The 19502-nt window shown below is 50.2% G+C and overlaps 4 protein-coding genes across 4 annotated transcripts; 2 read left to right on the top strand and 2 right to left on the bottom strand.

The window, feature by feature from the left end:
* Nucleotides 1-3397: 3397 nt before the first annotated feature.
* LOC112887223 (60S ribosomal protein L8-like) lies at nucleotides 3398-4444 on the top strand. The gene is made up of 2 exons (XM_025953351.1): nucleotides 3398-3840; nucleotides 3968-4444. The coding sequence occupies exons 1-2, from the start codon at nucleotides 3398-3400 to the stop codon at nucleotides 4305-4307; spliced, it is 783 nt and encodes a 260-aa protein (XP_025809136.1). The 3' UTR covers nucleotides 4308-4444.
* Nucleotides 4445-4621: 177 nt separating this feature from the next.
* LOC112886165 (profilin-A-like) lies at nucleotides 4622-7317 on the bottom strand. Its single transcript, XM_025951970.1, has 3 exons — nucleotides 6892-7317; nucleotides 6622-6759; nucleotides 4622-5001 (listed from the first exon to the last, which is right to left on the bottom strand). The coding sequence occupies exons 1-3, from the start codon at nucleotides 7012-7014 to the stop codon at nucleotides 4867-4869; spliced, it is 396 nt and encodes a 131-aa protein (XP_025807755.1). The 5' UTR covers nucleotides 7015-7317; the 3' UTR covers nucleotides 4622-4866.
* Nucleotides 7318-11182: 3865 nt separating this feature from the next.
* LOC112888100 lies at nucleotides 11183-12258 on the top strand. Its single transcript, XM_025954453.1, has 2 exons — nucleotides 11183-11591; nucleotides 11706-12258. The coding sequence occupies exons 1-2, from the start codon at nucleotides 11380-11382 to the stop codon at nucleotides 11947-11949; spliced, it is 456 nt and encodes a 151-aa protein (XP_025810238.1). The 5' UTR covers nucleotides 11183-11379; the 3' UTR covers nucleotides 11950-12258.
* Nucleotides 12259-12415: 157 nt separating this feature from the next.
* LOC112888099 (putative dual specificity protein phosphatase DSP8) lies at nucleotides 12416-16386 on the bottom strand. The gene is made up of 6 exons (XM_025954452.1): nucleotides 15933-16386; nucleotides 14960-15082; nucleotides 14451-14544; nucleotides 13505-13587; nucleotides 13335-13424; nucleotides 12416-13227 (listed from the first exon to the last, which is right to left on the bottom strand). Exons 1-6 carry the CDS (start codon nucleotides 16146-16148, stop codon nucleotides 12709-12711), a joined length of 1125 nt encoding a protein of 374 aa, XP_025810237.1. The 5' UTR covers nucleotides 16149-16386; the 3' UTR covers nucleotides 12416-12708.
* Nucleotides 16387-19502: the final 3116 nt, after the last annotated feature.

The raw sequence follows: 19502 nt of genomic DNA, 5'->3' as shown, positions 1-19502 counted from the left end.
TAGAATCCTAGGTGGACACTCTAAAAAATTAGAGAAATTCTAAAAATTCTCACAAAAATTAGAAACATCTTACCATCAATCCGACAAATCTAATCATAGTAACTATTGGATCTGTTATCTTTTTCATTAAATTACCCACCTCTACCATTATAAAAATAGGCTAAAGTGATCCACTAAACATGTATCTGAATTACCCACCTCTGCTATTATAAAAAGTAATTTAAAGTAACCCCCTAATCTTCATGTAAATTACCCACCTATGCTATTATAAGAATAATAGAAATAACCCGCTAAATTTGCATATAAGTCCAATTATGTGGTTATTAAAAGTTAAATTGAAGTAATCCATAAATCTGAATCTAAATACTATAATTATAACAAAAAATATTAAAGTGCACCAATATACAATTCTAAATTACTATTTCTATCATTATTAATTTATTATTTATATTATTGTTTATATAAAAATACTCCTCATGATGTGTGTCACCATATATCCATGTATGAGGAAAAAGATAAGAATACCAAAATTCATGTTGTTCACATAGTTCAAACAAAAGGTTCAATTAAATACATATCAAACACATATGGAGGTGTGATGCAAAGTAAAAAAATTGTTACTAAATAAACCTATTGCAACTAGATAATGATAAATATATATTTTTTAAGTATTGTGTTAGAATATTTAATAGATGAAAGAGAATATGAGATAGATAATTATAATTATTAGCTATAAGTCTTACTTTTATATTAATTCTAACTAGCCCGTGCGGGAGCACGAGCTGATAGGCTAGTACTCCAATAGTTCTCAATCCTGACATTAGTAAAATGGAAGAGATAAACCCAAATTTTAACTGCCACTACACACTCATAGAACAAATGGTTAATAGATTTATCTTCATTATAAAACCTACAATGTGGAGGTTTGACAATGTTCCTTTTTAGTAGGTTATCAACAGTCATCAGTTTGTTGTGTGCCAGGAGCCACAGAAACACTTAAATTCTGGGAGGAATTTGGATCTTCCACACCGAAGGGATGTAGACCGGTTTAACTCCCCTAAAGCCGATGATTGCATAGAGAGATTGGGACGTATAAGTCCCTTTGCTCTCGTACTGCCAGACCAAAGAGTCACCTTTATCATTATATGCAATCTTAGTACCAAAGAGTCACCTTCATCATTATATGCAATCTCAATTACAATCTCACAAAGTTCATACCATCTATTCATCAAATGTTCAGAGAAGGTTCTTCTAAAGGTTAGCTTAACATCTACACCATCCCAGAACTAGGAAAGTCTAACCCCAATTTGATTACACACAAAAAAACCTCCCAAAATTGCGCTGCAAGAGGTGCAGTCCCAAACCATGTGTCCCCAAAACCTGATTTTAGTTCCATCACCTACCCTCCATCTATAACCAAATTTCAGAGCTTTAGCAGCAAACATGGCCCCTTTCCAAAAGGTAGAAGGTTGTGAATGAGGCAAATAAAAGATATTGAGGGCATTTCTCACATATTTATTCTTAATAATGTTATGCCAAAGTTTTCCCTCATCTATAATGAATTTTTTAACCCAAGATTCTAGGAGGGCTATGTTAAGATTTTTGAGCTTAGGGAGACAGGGACGCCGCAAGCATCCCGTACTCTTTTTCATACTCACCATTTGCCAATTTGCTAGTTGAATTTTTCCATTCCCCTCATAATCATCCCACATACAATTCGCCATGTGAGTATTAATTGTGTCCACGACCCAATTAGGGAATTTGAAGAAGGATATTAGGTAAATTGGAATGCCAGCTTTTGCTGAAATCTTTGCTGCAGCCTGGTGCAGGTAGTGCCGGGCTAGCTACATGCGGCCGCAACTTGGGGACACACGCACTTTCCATGCCCATGCACGACCGAACTCGAAAAGGGGACGGAGAGAGAGCAACCACCGCCTCCCTCGCACCTCAAATTGGCACCCTACTTGGCGACGAAACAAAGGCAATGCAATGCAAGCCGAACAACGGATGGACCGACGGAGTAAAGCGTCCGACGCGTAACCCAGCACGGAAGAACTCCGCCAACGCACGAAAGCACGGTGTGAACACGGCGGGCACGCGCGCGCGGAATATCTAGCAGCAGCTAGCAGCGTGAGCTGAGGAGCCAGTGGACTTCCCGCCCGGCGCCGGCGATTCGGCGCCCGCCGGCGTGTCAGAGGAGAGTGGACTTCGCGCGCGCAAGTGGCTGGGTTTGGTCACCGGCGGCGGCCGGAGGCGTGCGTGCGTGCGGCCGCGCGGGTCAGATCCGCGGACGGACGGTATGGTACGGCGCGGCACTGGGTGGTGGTCCAGCGCCACCTGCCATGCCTCGCGAGCGAGTTGGAGTACACGTCCACACCGTGGCGTCCGCGGCTCCATGCGCGCGCGTGGCCGGCCGAAGAGACGCGTGCGTGCGTCGCGCGCGCGACGCCGGCCGGCTGAGCGAGGTGGAGTGGCGTGCAGCTGTGAGGCACACCGTCGGTTACGTTACGTGCGGGGCGGTCCTGCGGCGGCGTGCGGCCGGCCGGCACCGACCCGGAGAGCGCGTTGCGGCGGGGGCGCCGAGAGAGGGTAGGCGGCCGGTGCGCATCTCGTGGGTGACGGTGGTTGCGGGGTGACGAGCGAGGAGGCGTGGGTGGGAAGTGCAATGCCCCGGCGCGGTCTGCGGCATCTGTGTGGCTTCGATCTTGGGCTTGCAGACGGCGCCGGCTGCCGCGGCTGGGGGCAAAGCTGCGCCTTTTGATGGGACGCCGCGCTGCCGTTGCTGGTCGCCTGGTCCTGCCTCTTGCCACTGGGGTGGTGGTCACTGGTCAGCCGCGGCGGAGCGTAGCAATTGCCGGCCGAGTCAAAAAGTACTCTGGCTGGTCAGTCCGAGAATTGCAAAATGATTTTTTTAGGTGAGAAAGGCCCGTACTCATATGACGAAGGTGAGAAAGCCCATCGTAGATCGATCCTTTCGGCCTTTTTCGCGTCCAGCCCAGTTATCTTGACGGCGCCTGTCGAGACCCGAGCGAGGTGGGCCGTTGGTCCCAGTAGCCAGCAACAAATCTCCTCGTCGACCAAAAAAGAAAACAAATCACCTAGATAGCACCTGCCTATCTCTCGTCCCGTATTTCCATCACGAGGCAGTGGAGCTTTGATGGCGTTTGTATACTCTAATACAGAATCCTCACGTCCGATCGGACGGCTCACAGCCCAAAACGCACCACCCAGCGGCTGATCTACGCCGCCAGATGAGCCAGCCAGGTAACATACGTAACCCTTCCGTGCCTCGTACGAACCGCCCATATAAATTCGACCCGTATAAACTCGTGCACCAAAACCCCGGCCGTGTCCTCCGATCCATCGCCAAGAAGAAACCGCCGCCGCCGCCGCCGCCATGGGCCGTGTCATCCGCGCGCAGCGCAAGGGCGCGGCGGGGTCCGTGTTCAAGTCCCACACCCACCACCGCAAGGGCCCCGCCCGCTTCCGCGCGCTCGACTTCGGCGAGCGCAGCGGCTACCTCAAGGGCCTCGTCACCGACATCGTGCACGACCCCGGCCGCGGCGCCCCGCTCGCCCGCGTCACCTTCCGCCACCCCTTCCGCCACGGGCAGCAGAAGGAGCTCTTCATCGCCGCCGAGGGCATGTACACCGGCCAGCCCATCTACTGCGGCCGCCGCGCCAACCTCAGCATCGGCAACGTCCTCCCGGTCGGGACGCTCCCGGAGGGGACCGTCATCTGCAACGTCGAGGGCCGCGTCGGCGACCGCGGCGCCCTCGCGCGCTGCTCCGGCGACTACGCCATCGTCATCAGCCACAACACGGACAACGGCACCGCCAGGTTATATATACATCACCCTGATGCATGATGCAGCAGCATTCACACTGCTTGTACGCGTGCGTTCGAATTGATGTGCGATCCTTAATTTCTCCGTTGCATACTAATCAATTAACGATCGTGGACGCAGAGTGAAGCTCCCGTCCGGCGCCAAGAAGCTGCTGCAGAGCAACTGCCGCGCGATGGTCGGGCAGGTCGCCGGCGGCGGCAGGACGGAGAAGCCGCTGCTCAAGGCCGGCAACGCCTACCACAAGTTCCGCGTGAAGAGGAACTGCTGGCCCAGGGTGCGCGGCGTGGCCATGAACCCCGTGGACCACCCCCACGGAGGAGGCAACCACCAGCACATTGGCCACGCCTCCACCGTCCGCCGCGACGCTCCGCCCGGTGCCAAGGCCGGCCATATCGCGGCGCGGAGGACAGGAAGGCGCAGGGGCCAAGCCGCCGTGGCCGCCGGCAAATCAATGTTATGAGAGGCGCGTGCAGAGTCATATGTACCGCAGATATGCTTGCTTAATTAGTTCGTTGGTTTTGGACGTTTGAGGGAGAGTTATTAGCTAGGGTTTTGTTTTGCTGTATCCAAGTGCGCTGTCGAGTTATGAATCGATCTTCTCCCTTTAGTTTTGTTTGAGGTCTTAAATTTGATGTGTCCCTCCTCGCATATCAGATTCTGAGTGAGGGGTTATATCATTTTGGTGCTATGTATATTGTGGTTTGGAAAAATGCTTCACATACGACCTGTATATTATACCAAACTTGTCTTTGCTTATTCCTAATATTACTAGCATTGCACAAAATATATCTGCCTAGTGCCTGCATTACAAACTAGACGAAGACACTCGTAAGAGTGTTCATTACACACGAGTCACAATACAGCAGCCAAAATGATCGAAAAATTGTGAACCAAAGCGACGAAGTCAGAATTGAAAATGTTCAGAGGAGCAATAGGCAGAGTGGTAACAAGGGCCAGGCCCAGGCAAACGCGGCAACATGCAATGTGTTTGTTATTGGAACCATCCATCATCTAGGCGGCTACATGCCTTGTTCAATCAAGTAGTCGCCGAGCCTCTCCACCACCAGGTTGCACTGCCCGGGAGTCATCGGTTCGTCGTAGATGCCAATGATGAGTGCCTGCCCAGTCTTCTTCACCGTGATGCCGCCAGATCCCTGTGAAACAAAAACAAAAAGTTTGTAAATATTTTAAAAGGAAATTTTACTACATGACATTCTTCATTCTCGGCTTATGTTGTGGGACATTGGAGAAATTATTGGCTACAAGATACTAGGCGGTGTTCTGCTGCAAAGAAACTAGTGTGTACAACAAAGAAACTACATTTTAGTGTCCTAGAGTTAATTTCACGAAGGAGCAGTGTGCTGTAGCAAAATTTTCAATAAAAAAGCTAGACCGGTAGGGTTAGAAACACCCCACGTTTTTTTCATTAAGAAGAAGTAACATTCTCTCGACCTAGAAAGACTTTCAAACTCCAGCTTTACTACTAGTCTAGAGAAAAATAAATGGGGAGCTAGAAGATAGTAAAACTGACTCCCATGTCAGGTTTACTTGTAATAATCCAAGCTATAGGCTTCATCCTTTCTTATGAATACTATGGGTGGATGTCAAATAACATTAGGGAGAGATGTGTCCTGTATTTTTGAATTTTATGTACTATTCATCAGTATTTAAGAATTAAATAAAATGGTTGAAATCTTTGCATTTTTAATATATTCAAGAATCGCACATAAGCCATAGCCAGGTTAAAAAATAGTTTAGTAGATACACTCATAGTAAACTAATGTCAGTACGTGGTATATCACAACACATCTAGGTGTCCTAAGGAACATTTGTTCAAGATCAAGGCACGTGGCAGAATATATTGCTAACAACGTGTCAATTCTGTTCGAGACCACTATGAAGGTAAACACACACAAAAAAGAGCCCCATTGAGAGGCTCATCGGGAAGATGAAGAAACCAACACCGCCACAAGTGCGTGCAGCTTTGTGTTGATGATACGTTCAAAAGGCAATCATGCGTGGATTGGATATTAATCCGAGAAGTATTAGAACCCTAATAGAAGACTTCCTGCGTGAAGGCGCATTAAGTGGGGTCTATGTAATGAGAGACGGGGCTGTGGATGGCGAATACTCTTGCGCCACAAATCTAAACTGCCGTCACATCTCTTCTCCACGCAACCCTAGCCGAGTGTGCGGTGCTAACACACCGGTGACCGGCGTTCCCGTCCCATACGTGTGGACTTCGAGGAGGTGCTGCTGTATTGCTGTAGTGCTGATCGGCAGGACAAGGAGGAGGAGTTACGAGCCGTAATCTGCTTCCTTTTCACCAATGCGCGACTACATTAAGGTAAGCTACCTCAGCTCTACTTTCGCTGCGCTGCATGTCTAGTGGTAATGATTTATGATCACCCGTTTATATACGATTCTTGTTGAACACTGTAGCTAGCGTAGCGTCCCCGTTTCCTTTCACTTTGGTGTAGGGCATGAAGAATGATTGAGCATCTTCCGTACGGAAAATGGTGAAAATATGGTCAACTGTAGGATTACTTCCAATTACCAGGATACGGAAGAAAAGAATAATTTTTCAACAAAATTGCCTGTACAATTGCTAACGTTTCTCTTCTGATAACTCGGCTCCGATCCAAGAATAAAATCCATGGCTGAGCCACATGTAACGCCGCTAGTTTTGTATTTACTGACACCGAATTTGACGTCAAGAATAAGGAATAGAAACCAGGGGAGCAGCAGAGTAACGATGGGCAGTCATGCATCACCTTCTTGCCACGGATGACAGCGCCAGGTTCGCCTTGGATGACCATGTATTTCGTGGGTCCAAGGAACAGGCCGGTCGGGGCGAGGTGCCCCGGCTCATCGAAATCCTTCATGATGTTGGCCATCTCCTCGGGCTTGAACTGCCACCACCACACACACACACAGAATCACCCCAGAAATGTCAGCGCGAACATGCAAACAAGAACATAGCAAAAGAAAAAGAAAAGGAAAAAGAAACAAGAACATAGCAAAGGGCGCGTGATTGCAATGACCTGCGGGAACGCGGCGCTCTGAGCCCAGACGGTGCCGTCGTGGCCGACGATCGCCGCGGAGGTGAGGTGGTGGCCCTCGCTCTCGCACATCAGGTGCTCGTCCACGTACGTCTGCCACGACATCTTCGCCTTCCTTGCTCGTGGGGCTGCTTGCTAGCTAGGACGGATCGAGAGAGGGATCGAGATAGGGGACTCTCTCTGCACCGACGAGTTCTAGTTGCGATGCAGTTAGCGGGTGGCATAAATAGATCGGGGAGTGGAAGGAGCACCGGATCCCCGCGCTCGCTCCGGCCACACGTTCGTCTCCTCGCGCCCGTCGACCTCGCCGTCTTTCGGGGGGGCGCTTGCTCACTCCGCCGCAGGAAGGATGTGGATATCGGAGCGCTCGACCATGGATGCGCTGAAGTGTCGGAGCGCTGCATGCCACCGCAAAGAACGAGCGTGGATTTGGTCGAGGCACACATGCAAGAGCAACCCGCGGGCCCCCGAAGAGAACCATCGTGGGCCTGCTTTTAGCATGACGCGAGCCCAAGAGAAGCCCAGTGAAAGGCCCGACAGTGTAAGTCCAGCCGGATCAGCAACTGTGCGGGAGCTCGTTCTGAAGGAAAAGGAAAGAAAGAAAAAACCGCGCAGAAGCTACTAGTCTGCCCAACCGTTTCTTGGCACGGAAGTTGACCTGTGTGAAGTCCAGCCTCAATGCGCAGCCCCCACGCCACGACCACGAGGAGCGTTCAGCATCTCACATCATCATCAAGGACCAACCTGCCTGCGCCCAACCTAACATACGGATGGGGTCACCCTGATCTCCATCCTATCCGATCCGACCTCGACCGAGTCCGGGGCAGAATGGACTAGATACAGAGGAGCTCCGCCGCGGTTCCGTGGAGACAAACGCCGAACCCGCCTCGAGTTCCCATGGTTGGTTTCTCTTCTCTTCACGTCGCGCCGAACAGAGAAGAAACCCGAGGGGGCCCTGCCCTAGCACATGGCATCTGATCTGAACCCTGAAACCTCCTCCTCTCCTCCTCTTGCTCCTGACGTCTCCGTTTCGAACGTCTCCTGCGCTTCCCATCCCCGAATCTCGAGGCCAAAAGCTGTGGAGGCACAAGGCGTTATCGGCTTATCGCCGAGCTGAATCCCGCGATGGATACGTGCGCCGCCGGGGCTTTGGAACCTGCAATTGATGGCTACGGCGCACGTAGCAGCAGACCAGCCGTGCAGGTGCTGGAGGAGCACCTGTCACATGGCACCAGCTGTACACGAACTTTGTGGCTGGTAAAAGGCCCTGTCGGGCTGGGGCCCAGCCAAAAGTGGTGACGACCGGCCGCGTTTTCCCGTTCCCGCTCGCCCCGGCGCGCCGAAACGTGGCACCTAGCCCGGACCAGTCTCGTTGATGATTGGATCAGATCAGATGGTCCAAAGCCCAACCCACGTGCTCCTCACGATCGATCCGGCCGTCGTATCTTTGCTGCTAGTAACATGCTCTACTGCGCTGCGCGACGACGACTCGTTCGAGAGGCGCGCAGTGCGTCACGCAGCAAATCTTACCGCCTCGGCGAGCCCGTTTCGGGATTGCCGGATAATGGGGGATAAGCAGGAGGCATCCAGATCCATCAGTAAGAAAAGAGAGGGGGTCGCCACGAGCGCCGCCCATATCCACAGACGCACGCGCGCGACACGCCACATGGTGGTGCGTTCTCTGCGGCCATCCTGGTTCGGCCGTTCCCACCCAGCCCATGCCGCGTGACCGCGTCGCTCGCCGGCCGCTGGCGCTCGGCGCTCGGCCGCCGCGGCTCGGAACCCCGAGGCAGCCAGCCATGCCAGCCCGGCAAACGCGGCGAGCGCGGCGCGCGATCAGTTTGGCCGTTTTCCGGCGACGGTTTTCACGGGCCGGACTGGTCTTGCCCGTCCCCAGTTTCGTTCCGTTGGATGCAACCACGCGCGGTCGGCAGGTGGAACCCCGTGTGGTCTCCGGTCTTTAACTGCGTACGGCTCGTGCCGCTCACCGCCGACCGGTCGATCACGTCCGCTGCCACAGCTTACACGGCGCGATTTACCGCATCGGCCGAACAACTCTAGTGAAAACAACGGGACCCAGCCCAAATCCTAACGCAACCATCGCTGCCAGGGTTTGAACTCTACCCTAGTTGTACGTGGTCGGCACCCCGCCTGCCGGTCACGTCACGCCCGGCGGTGCCAAGCGTCCGTACAAGGGGCTTCCGTGCCTATCCACAACGCCTGGCTCGGAGCACCCGTGACGCGGACAACCAGGTCCTGATGATGACTGCCGTAACCTCGATTAGACGCGCAAAGCGCGGCGATTAATGCTGAGGATTAGAGCACAGAGCACTTCGATCGCCTCGACGACCGGAAAAAGAAAATGTGAGAAAGGCTGACGAGCGACCACCGCCATCACTGTGTGCAGTCGTCAGTCGACAGCAGGCGCGTTCGGGCAGCGTGACATCGTGCTAGGCGTTGCCGACGGCCGGGCCACCGCGCACGCGGGCCAGGCACGGGAAAGCCGGCCCGTGGACTTCGCTGGCCGGAGCCTCGTGGCCGCGTCCCCGGGAACGGCGCTGGCCTACGTGTCCCGGCCGCGGCGCGGCGTGGCGGGCGCACCGCGCTCCCCACCCGGACACGCACTTGGCGCGTAGCGCCCGCCGGCGACGCGTGTCGGGCTTCCAGAACTCGTCATGTCGCCGTGGTTGTTCCACTGGGCTAGAGGTTTCTTTGAGCTGGGGTTTTGTATTTGACAATGTGTCTCTGTCGGTTTTTGAAATGGAAAGGTGTACAGCACGCGATGATACTACTGTTCCGGGAGTAGGACCGATTACCTGTCGTCGCAAGATAACCAAAAATCAACGCTCCAGGCTGCACGCCAGCTCCTTATCTAGGGCTGTAAACGTGTTTTTTCTTTTATTTAGGGCCCCCAAAACTCGTCGTCGCTGTACTCGCCGGGGAAGCTTGCACGTTTCTGTAAATCTGCTATGATGGCCGAGCTGAATTGATCTGTTGACGCTCCGCTCGTTCCTTCCGTTCCCAGTTCGCTTGACCGTAATAAAAGGTCTCGAACGAGATAGATCGCTCGAAAATGACGTCGCGCCTAAACACCGGATCGAGAGGTCTCGTCTCACGAGTTCCCACCTGCTTTGACGTCTCGTGAGATCGACGTCAGGCGTTCAGGCTTATTTTCTTTCCGTGGCAGTGTGGCCGCTCTCTCTTCCAGCTGCTTTACGGTGACGTGTGAACCAGCCATACCGCAGGGGCACCTCTTTCCTCGCAGCGGAAGCCGTATCTTACCGGATCCAGCCATCATTCATCGCAGCCGCGACGACCGTAGGATCGGACGCCACGTGGCAGTACCCGCGTGCAAAGTAACATTCCCTGCGAGCTCGGGACGGGACGTGGCCACCACGCCGCCACCGTGCCGGCCCCACGCGCCAGCTCCCGGATGCCACCTCTCTGCCCCGCAGCAGCCCCAGGCAGGCGTTCGAACCAAACCGGGCCCCATGCCCTCAACCCCCTGAAAGGCTCAAACTGAGATGAGGATAAGATCGACAGGCCGGGGCGCGGAACAGATTCCGGGGCCGAAAATCATGTGTGGCAGCGCCGGAGTGGCCAGCCAGACCGACTTTATTATTAGCGCAAACACCCATGGACCGGCCGGCCACCACCCGAAGCGCGGCCGGGCCCGTGCCAGCGTCCGTCGCATCGCCGTGCCCTCGCTGTTTCGTTCCGTCCAACTTTACTCCCTTCACACATTGGATGCATGTCACCGATTGCTGGTATCGAGTATAGTTTAATTATAAATTAATTATATTCGCGAGAGGAGTCCATTAAATCAAATTAGTTCATAGTTTAACTATATTATGCTACGGTAAATATGTGCTAATGATGGATCAGTTGCATTTAATAGATTCGTATCACGAATTAGCAACGGATTATGTAATTAGTTTTATAATCAATTTATATTTAATCTTTCTACTTAACATCAAACGTCTGATATAATCCGAAATAAAAACTGATCCCTGCATCCGAACAGCGCCGGCTACGGCCGCGACGCAAGTGCACGAACGAGCGAGCAGAGCAGGTGCAAACCGCGCGCGTTCTTTTTTTCGTTTTCGTTTCCGTTTCTTCGGAGCAAATGGCGCGCGTTACTCGTGGCCGCGTTGGTCAAAGGACGCCCGGGCGGCCGCTGCATTGAATTCTCTTTTGATGACAGCGAGCGGGGAGTGGGCGCGTGGCCGGGCCGCGCCGCGCCGTGCCGTGCCTGTATATAATATATACGCGGCACCGCACCGGCGCTGCGGAGGCGGATGCCCCGAACCCAGCCACAAGCCAGAGATCAGCACAGCAGAGTGGGAAAGGAAAGCGAAACGCATACGGCTGAAACAGAGCAGCGTCTCCGGCCGGGCCGTTTTCTTCGGGTGGGCAAACTAGCTAGCGAGAGCGCTGTCAGGGGCAGGGCGGGGTGCAGGGCGAGCCGACATGAGCTTCAGGCTCGGGGGCGAGGAGGGGGACGAGGAGCTGTTCGAGGCGGCGTCGGCCGGCTCCGGCGGCGGCGACTCCGACGCCGACGAGGGGGACCACTTCCAGGACGGCGGGCGCGACCAGCGCGCGTTCGTGCCGCAGCCGCTGCGGAGGATGAACTCGGACAGCATCTACGACATGACGTCCATGATGTCGCAGCTCCCGCCCAAGTAAGTAGCGCTACCTCTCCTCGCCGGCGCAAAAAGAAAACAGTCGATTCCTCTTCCTCGGAAGGGTAAGGATGTTGTTGCCTGACCGCGCGAGAGCCTTGGTGGTGCGTGCAGGAAGGGCCTGTCTCGGTACTACGAGGGTAAGTCCCAGTCGTTCGCGTGCATGTCGGAGGTGCGCTGCCTGGAGGACCTGCGCAAGAAGGACAACCCCTACAAGCAGAAGGTCAAATCGTGCAAGAGCTACGTCGCGCTGGGAGGGATGGCCAAGAAGCCCTCCTCGGGCTCCTGCGCCAACCTCAGCATCTCGGCAGGCAACGGCTTCAGGACGCCGCCGATTCAGAACGGGTACCATCAGTAGTCGGCCGGAGGCTGGCTTGGAGAGCGCTGCAGGAATGTTTTTGTTCTTGAGTGAGGATCTCTGAAGTTTCCTTTTATTTTTCGCTTCTCTTCCCACTTCTTTTGCGGGAATTTCCTTCACGGGCGCATTAGTCCGCGGGAATTTTACGAGGTGCTGAACTGTTTCTTGCTTCGCTATCACTAGAGAGGAACTTAGACCGTTTCGCACTCTTGCTGTTCGGCAAGGGGGAAAAAACTCTTCTATGTGTACTGTAAATACGGAGCACAACAGTTCCAGGCAGAAAATCATCGACCATTACTTCTTTTCTTTTGTTCATGCATCTTTTGGAGGCCCACTTGATGAGGTTGTGCCGGGCTTTTCGGTTGTACCAGCAAAAGTCCCTGCGGCTGGATCCATCGAACAAAACGGCAAAACATCAAACAAACTGAATTGGATTTGCAGCTTAGTGGCGAACAGGCGCCAGATATTCGCTCAAAACATGCACACCATTTTATTCCAGGAAAACACTAGGTACAACCTACAATCAGGCAGGAATGCAAGTATCTCATTCTCCACAGAACAAACAAACAGTTCTCTCCCGATGGCCAAACCTTTGGCTCTCTACAGAACAAACACTTCTCTCCCGAAGACCAAAGCTCTCTCAACAACATACAGTTCTCTCCCGAGGGAATTCCGCTGGCTTTGCAAACTCATGCCGCTAATTACACTCTGCCGATGCACAACGTACAAAAAGGATCGCAGAAACCATTGCAGATCTACCTAGCAGGCTCGAACCTCAGTCAAACGACTCGGTGGGGGTTCGCAGTTGCTTGTGAGCTTCAAGGACCCAAGGAAGCAGGAGAGCTTCCTCATGATGGGCTTGTGGCGGACTACTACTTCCACTCCGTCTTCAACATCATCCTCCCCAACATCAGTGAAGGACTCGTAGCCCTCGAGATCTGCTTCAGTTATGAAGACTAAGTCACTGCACCCGGTGGGGCTTGTCGGCCTGGACAGCATACTCCGGCAGCGAGGCAAAACAAAATGCTCGCTGTCAAACTCGGTGGTGGCGTAGCCATCAATTTCAGGGTCTGTGACGGATGCTTCACTAGATTCTTCATCAGATGTTACTGAGGAGTCTTCATCTGAGCTCTGTATGGAAAGGCATCTGCTGGTCAGCGTGCCAAAGTGTTCACTGGATTCTTCATAAGATAGTGCTGGGCAGGTTGGTTTTGAGCTCTGAATCGAAAGGCATCTGGTGTCGTGAGTGGCGTTCAGTGTGCTGAACGTTTTAACAGCCTGCATCAAATACGTAAGATATTTCAGCAACCACAGCATGGAAAATCTGGAGACTGAGTAACCACTAGCATAGATGCAGTAGAAATAGCCAAGGTCAGATTGCATGCCTCCCATTGTGCTGGCGCTAAAAGCACTCTGGGCCTCACAGATCGTGCATGATCCAAAGCTGCTTCAGGAGTCATATTCCTGTACTTGATCTGCATGTAGCACACATAGTAAGTTTATATTAATGCACATAAACAAGACATCTAAAGCCTAAGTAGATCATTTGTCCTACCAGAAAGCACAAAACAATAGTGGTGCTTCGTCCCCTTCCAGCCTTACAGTGGACATATGTGCTACCACCTTGCATTTCATTCCCTGGGAAAAAAAAGTACAAGTCATTAGCCCTACCCGAATACTGCACAAACCTCCATAGAAGAAGCATGGCATAATGACATGGATTTACTACTATATTGTTGCTTCTGCCATGAAGCATTAGCATTGTGGTACAATTCTTCATCTATTCATATTGGACCCTACCATGCTCAATGACAGAGAATCTGTGAGATCCATTACTATTTCCTACTGTGAATCAGCATTGTCTTTTGACTTCTTGTTATTCAATCCAGTCAAATGAATATGCTTCTGAGGATTATCACCAGACACATCAATTCTGGGATAGCAAGGAAAGTCAAATAGGACTGTATTAAATATTTCTAATTCCAATGAAAACGATGATCAGCACAATTTAATAAGCTATCTTTCCCCCGTTAACTGATTAAAGAACTGCCTCTTTCTAACTGCACCTTACGGATTAGCTCACAAGCTTGTCATGCCTGACATACATCATGGTAAGTGATAGCAGATAGATACTCCCTCCATTCTTGAATGTTTGACGTCGGTTTGTCCAATTTTTAGCTAACCAACATCAAACATGTAAGAACGAAGGTAGTATAATCTTAAGCTAACAGATATAATCATTCACTTTCAAGTTGACAAAATGTACAATTACGGACAAAGAAAATATCGAAGCATGCATCCCCTAAAGCCTACCTAACAACTACCACCTACTTCCTGATCTGAATTGCACACCACCAAATTAGCATCCTAAAGCTGAGTTGACATCTAACAAGACAAGTTACCTGTCGATGCCTCACATAGAAGTTCTAAAAACCCTAAAGGCAGACAGAAATTGAAATCATGTTTGACACCATGGTTCAGAAAAAAGGCATAATACTTACGATGGATAAAATCCACTGCCTGACAAATATGCTCTAGAGAGGGGGCGAACAGGTAGTCCCTTGTGGGAATTTCAAGATGATTGATACCATGAGACTGAAAAACAGAATTACATAATTATTTAGACCAAAAGAAACTGTTGCGATATATGGTGATAGTACAAAACAATATCTTGCATTCTTGCTAGTTGCTACCTCCATACTTCATGTCTACCAGTGCCAATGTGACGTGATTTGCCGATTGCATGATGCATAACAAGGCAATGTAAAAGACACATATGATCAGATAGTTTACCACTTTATATTTTGCAAATACATAGACGATAATGAAATTTCTACTATTTCACAATGAGTGGGGCTTGACCTATATATTCCAACTTAAGTGTAGTATTAAACTCAAGATCTAGATACTTCGGTTAGAAAATAGCCTAGCAGTCAAGCTATAACAATTATAAGTTCAGATAGAATTTATTTGTTCCTGCAGCTAGACGATGAGGTAAAGGAACATTTACCTGGTATAGGGATGTTGGAACCAGAGTTTCATAGGGTTCATTCAATGTGACAACTCCTCTAACTCCAAGTTGCTTCAGGCGAGGAACATCGCTAGGGAACGGAACAGCACCTAGCAAAACATACTGAAGATAGAGGTGGTAAGAAAATCAGGCTACAATATCTACTGCAAATTAAATAGGTATGGCTACAGTTATTCAATCAGCAATTCAACTGATCAGATCCAATGACCGGACCCATATGATACATTTAATCATTGTTGCCCAACAAAGCATGACATTGAGATTGCAACGCAATACAGAGAAATATCATCATAAGCATAACAAGAAATGCTCCTCAAATTTCTCGTAATGGGAGAAACTTGATTTACTATTGGGGAAATACTCGAATTCAGCCTACTTGAATTAAAGCTCAGAAGAAGTCAAAATCCTTACACGTATTCTATGAAAACAGCAATATATACATAGACCAAGCAATGAAGCAATACTCGAATTCAGCCTACTTGGATTGAGCTCACGATCCCTAAACACATTTCTATGAAAACAGCAACACATACATAGTCCCAAGCAATACCACAAACCAAAGGCGTACTGTACAGATCGAACACTGAACCAGAACAAACCAGAAAGGCCTGCCCAACGAGAGAATATTGGCACAATTCAGATATAGTATTTTCCTATGATTCTAGTATCAATCCTTATTAGAATAAGTGTTCATAATAATCGGAGTCTGCATACGTTTGGTGAATCAAGGCCTGGAAGCCTGCCCTGGAGGAGCAGCAACAGAACTAACAAGTAACAACACATCAGTATAGCTGTCCCCAATTTTTACCAAGCTCCTAAGTCCTAATCGCGTCCAACACACTAGCGCAATTTCCAGAACACGACAGCACTAGCGCAATTTCCAGAACACGCGAACACTAGCGCAATTTCCAGAAGATGGGAGGGTGGAGACGGGCAGAAGATGAGCACCTACCTGGTCGACGCGATCCCACCAGCGGAACTCGGCCTCAAACCGGTTGCGGACGACGTTGTAGAGCAGCGTCGGGTAGAACAGGAACCTCGCGCCGGCGCCGACGAGCGCGCGCTTCGCCTTCAGCCGCACAACCGCGACGACCTCGCCGCCGCTCGCCTCCTCGGCCCGCTCGTCCTCCTCCACCTCCAGCCCATCCCGGAGCTCCCGAATCCTCATGCCCGCCCGCACGGATCGGAGCCCCCCACCCGGCCGGGAAACCCTAGGAGCCGGCGCGCCTCGCGGTGTCCTCCCGCGCCCCTCGATTCCAGGGAGCGGAATGGAGAGGGAGGGAGGGATTTGTGGATCGAGAGAGGTGATTAATCTGCTGGCTTCGAGACGCCAAAATGGGAAGGAAGCGGGGCGGCTCAACTAAACCCAGGACGGCGACGGGCACAGGTGGCGTGTTAGGTTGCGGCAAATCTGCTTTCCCCTAGGTTTAGCGCTGATCAGCGGATGAGTCATGGCTGAGGTGTGTTTTGCGGATTGGTCCTCGGATGGTTGGATAATTATTCGTATTTTGCAAAAAGAAAAAAAATGCACGTTTCCTTTTTGCAACTAAAAATGCACTTCCTCCACTCAACTGAAATTCAAGAGCACCTGTTTTAAATTGGTTATGGGTCTGCCCGTAGCACATGAAAGAAATCAAATGCTTAGTCACGTGAAGTGCTAAGCAGATATCAGATGAAGATGTAGGAGGTGATCTCGCCTAAGAGTGGACAGCGCACAACCGCATGTATGAATTCATTCATATTCATGGTGCCCTTGTGCCTAAATTGTTGACAGCTAGCGTGATCTTACAACAAGACGGCCGGAAAAGTTGTGCTCACAGATAGCGACATTAACGTCATGGATGGATGAGGCTGCAAACGCAAAACCGACGCACGACCGAGCACGGACCCCCGATTTTCTTTTCCTTTCAATTCAGGCGGGCGTCACCCCGATGGCAACCCGCCGAATCAATCAGCGAATGCGGGTCGCTTTCGCCGCGGCGCAGCTTCCACACACACACAGTGATCCAGATGCCAGCCCCCCCGCCGCATATTCCGGAGTCCGATCCCACAATCCCAGGTGGGACCTCTCCGCATGGACCGCACCCCCCCGCGTCGAGGCTCGAGACCGCGTGTGGCTTTCAGAAACCGCGGCGGCGTGGCCTCGTCGTGTCACCCAGGGCCAGTGGCCGCGGCCCCTCTCCCCGCCGAGCGCGAGCGGTCGTGCCGGCCGTTGGGCTGGGCCAAATTTCGTTTTGACCCTGGATCTAGGCGTCGGCTTACATACAAGTACACTGCCAGTTAGCATTCCCGTAGGTTACATACAAGTACAACGTTACAGACTACAGACGTGCTTGTAAAATTATCGACGGCAGTGAAAGCGGGAAAACAACATTCAGATCCAGAACAGCTTTGTGAATCAAATATAACCAAATTCGATCGTCACAGGGGAAAAATTATCTGATCTGCTTCCAGGAAATAATAGGCATCTTGATATCTGTGACTGCGTCTTGTCCTCCACCTCTCTTTCCTTGGATGCCCTTTAATTTCTCGCAGCAATGTTGGGAAGTTGTGAATCTCGACATCCAAGCATACTTGCAGCCTCTTGAAGTAGTGGAATCCCTCAGGTAATAGATTAATACTCCTTCCATTAATTTAGATTGTTTTATTTTTTCTAGGTATATCAGTTTTGCTACGCATCTAGAAGGCTAGATGTACACTATTTCCGGATAAAAGTAACACGTTCTACGGTTCGAAATGGAGGCAGTAACTAATAATAATAAGCTTGTTTTCATTGTAGTTATTATTATATTGTCTCCGAGCATCTTGCAAATTTGAGTTAGCCGTGGTTAATTATCCATCGAGCAAGGAGGAAACCATTTACATAGTATATCAGAATGACTACAAGGTCTCTTGTACCCCACTACCCCCCCCCCCCCCGGCTATACTAACTCTTTTGTTTTTTCCCGAAATTAATCTATCATAACCTGTATGGGTCTTGACCCCTCATGTCCTATAAAAAACATAAAAAATCTGATCTGTTCCCCTGTGACTTCTCTTTGATTTCAATTTGTGTGTCTACTCCTTGGATGGAAAACTTTCTTAATCTGATGACGTGCAGAGGGGAAAAAAATTCTCGTACATGGTACAAGCAACCTTGGTCAATACACACTTAGATATGATGGTGGATTAATTCTCTCAAAAAATAAATTTTTGCCATGCAATTTTTAGAGCGGAGAAGTCAGAAGTCAACTGTCCGTGGGCCTGCTCCCATCCACTCAAGCTAATCTCTAGTACTATGATACTATCATAGTATCATATCAGTACACACACAGCCACTGACCTCATACTGGTTCCATAGAGAGATATAGTCAATGATGGCCATACTGGTTTGTGTTTGTTTCGCCAGGGGGGCATCGACGACCTACGCTATATCAATGGGCAAGCTTTGTAGTGGACGTGGTTTTTTTTTTTGAGCAGTGCTGATGCAATCAATGTGCTTAACAATCCGTTTTGTTTAATTTGACAACAGAAACCTGTGGTGACATTGACAACTGTTCATCATTTACCATAAGGACTCAATGTATATGTATAGATGTTGGCTACTTTGCTTGTGCAATGAAGCATTCGATCATTTTAGTGCCTAGAACAATGGCAGCAACGCTGTGGTAGTTGTCGCTTATCGTTCTCATCGCTAGCTGAAAGCAATAGGTGATCGTAGTCTAAGAGGAGAAAGGGATGAATTAAGTAAATTCTAAAATCTTAACCTATAGCTAGAAAAAATATAAACTAAAATATATTAGTGTGAAAATCTTATCCCAAAGAGTTTTGCAACCTATAGTCAATCATAGCAAAATACTACACTAAAAATGTAAAGACACACAATATTGCAATAAGAAATGCGGAAGCTTAAGGGAAAGGGACGAGGGGAAGTAAACTCTCGACACGAAGATTTATCACGTGGTATCGGTAGGCATAAGGCCACCCCTCGTCCACGCTATTGAAGAACTCATTAGAAGTATTGCTTTCTGGTCATTGAGTCCCTTTCGTGACTCTTCTTGACTTGCCACCAAGGCTTAGCCACCGAGACTCTCGTCAGATCCCTGGTCACCTTGACGCCATCTCCGCTAAGTAGCTTCTCCACGAAGGAAGGAGGTCCCCACATCCCGCACAAAGCCATCGTCGCCGCTCCACACCAAGCCGGAAGGTCGATGACTTGCCGACGAGCCATCAAGAACTCTAATAGGCCGACACATCGAGATACAAGTTTTGATTCACTCAAGAACGAACACACAAAGCAACTACACCTTACACTCTCACTCTAACTAGAGCTAGCCTAGCACTCTTACTTACAAAGATTGTGCTAAACCTAAGGATGTGATCAATATGCTCTTCAATAGCTTGGAGAACTTCTTCTGAGTGTAAGAGGCTTCTCATGAACTCCAGCAACATCAAAGACCCGTGGTGAGTCCTTATATAGACTAGAGGGCAGCTAATAGCCGTTGCTTGCTTTTACCCAGAAAAGCATAAAGCGTCGGTTAAA

This window comes from Panicum hallii, chromosome 3 (genome assembly GCF_002211085.1).
Source record: "Panicum hallii strain FIL2 chromosome 3, PHallii_v3.1, whole genome shotgun sequence".
NCBI lineage: Eukaryota > Viridiplantae > Streptophyta > Magnoliopsida > Poales > Poaceae > Panicum > Panicum hallii.
This window is presented reverse-complemented; position numbering and strand designations above follow the sequence as displayed.

What these genes read in the sequence shown, in the direction of transcription:
- LOC112888099 (XM_025954452.1), bottom strand. Translation starts at nt 16,148, where the DNA reads ATGAGGATTCGGGAGCTCCGGGATGGGCTGGAGGTGGAGGAGGACGAG. An exon ending in CTATTGTTTTGTGCTTTCTG is followed by an intron (nt 13,425 to 13,504) that starts GTAGGACAAATG and finishes TGCTACATGCAG; the next exon opens with ATCAAGTACAGGAATATGAC. An exon ending in TAGCGCCAGCACAATGGGAG is followed by an intron (nt 13,228 to 13,334) that starts GCATGCAATCTG and finishes TATTTGATGCAG; the next exon opens with GCTGTTAAAACGTTCAGCAC.
- LOC112886165 (XM_025951970.1), bottom strand. Translation starts at nt 7,014, where the DNA reads ATGTCGTGGCAGACGTACGTGGACGAGCACCTGATGTGCGAGAGCGAG. An exon ending in AGAGCGCCGCGTTCCCGCAG is followed by an intron (nt 6,760 to 6,891) that starts GTCATTGCAATC and finishes TGGTGGTGGCAG; the next exon opens with TTCAAGCCCGAGGAGATGGC. An exon ending in CTGTCATCCGTGGCAAGAAG is followed by an intron (nt 5,002 to 6,621) that starts GTGATGCATGAC and finishes TTTGTTTCACAG; the next exon opens with GGATCTGGCGGCATCACGGT.
- LOC112888100 (XM_025954453.1), top strand. Translation starts at nt 11,380, where the DNA reads ATGAGCTTCAGGCTCGGGGGCGAGGAGGGGGACGAGGAGCTGTTCGAG. An exon ending in ATGTCGCAGCTCCCGCCCAA is followed by an intron (nt 11,592 to 11,705) that starts GTAAGTAGCGCT and finishes TGGTGCGTGCAG; the next exon opens with GAAGGGCCTGTCTCGGTACT.
- LOC112887223 (XM_025953351.1), top strand. Translation starts at nt 3,398, where the DNA reads ATGGGCCGTGTCATCCGCGCGCAGCGCAAGGGCGCGGCGGGGTCCGTG. An exon ending in ACGGACAACGGCACCGCCAG is followed by an intron (nt 3,841 to 3,967) that starts GTTATATATACA and finishes TCGTGGACGCAG; the next exon opens with AGTGAAGCTCCCGTCCGGCG.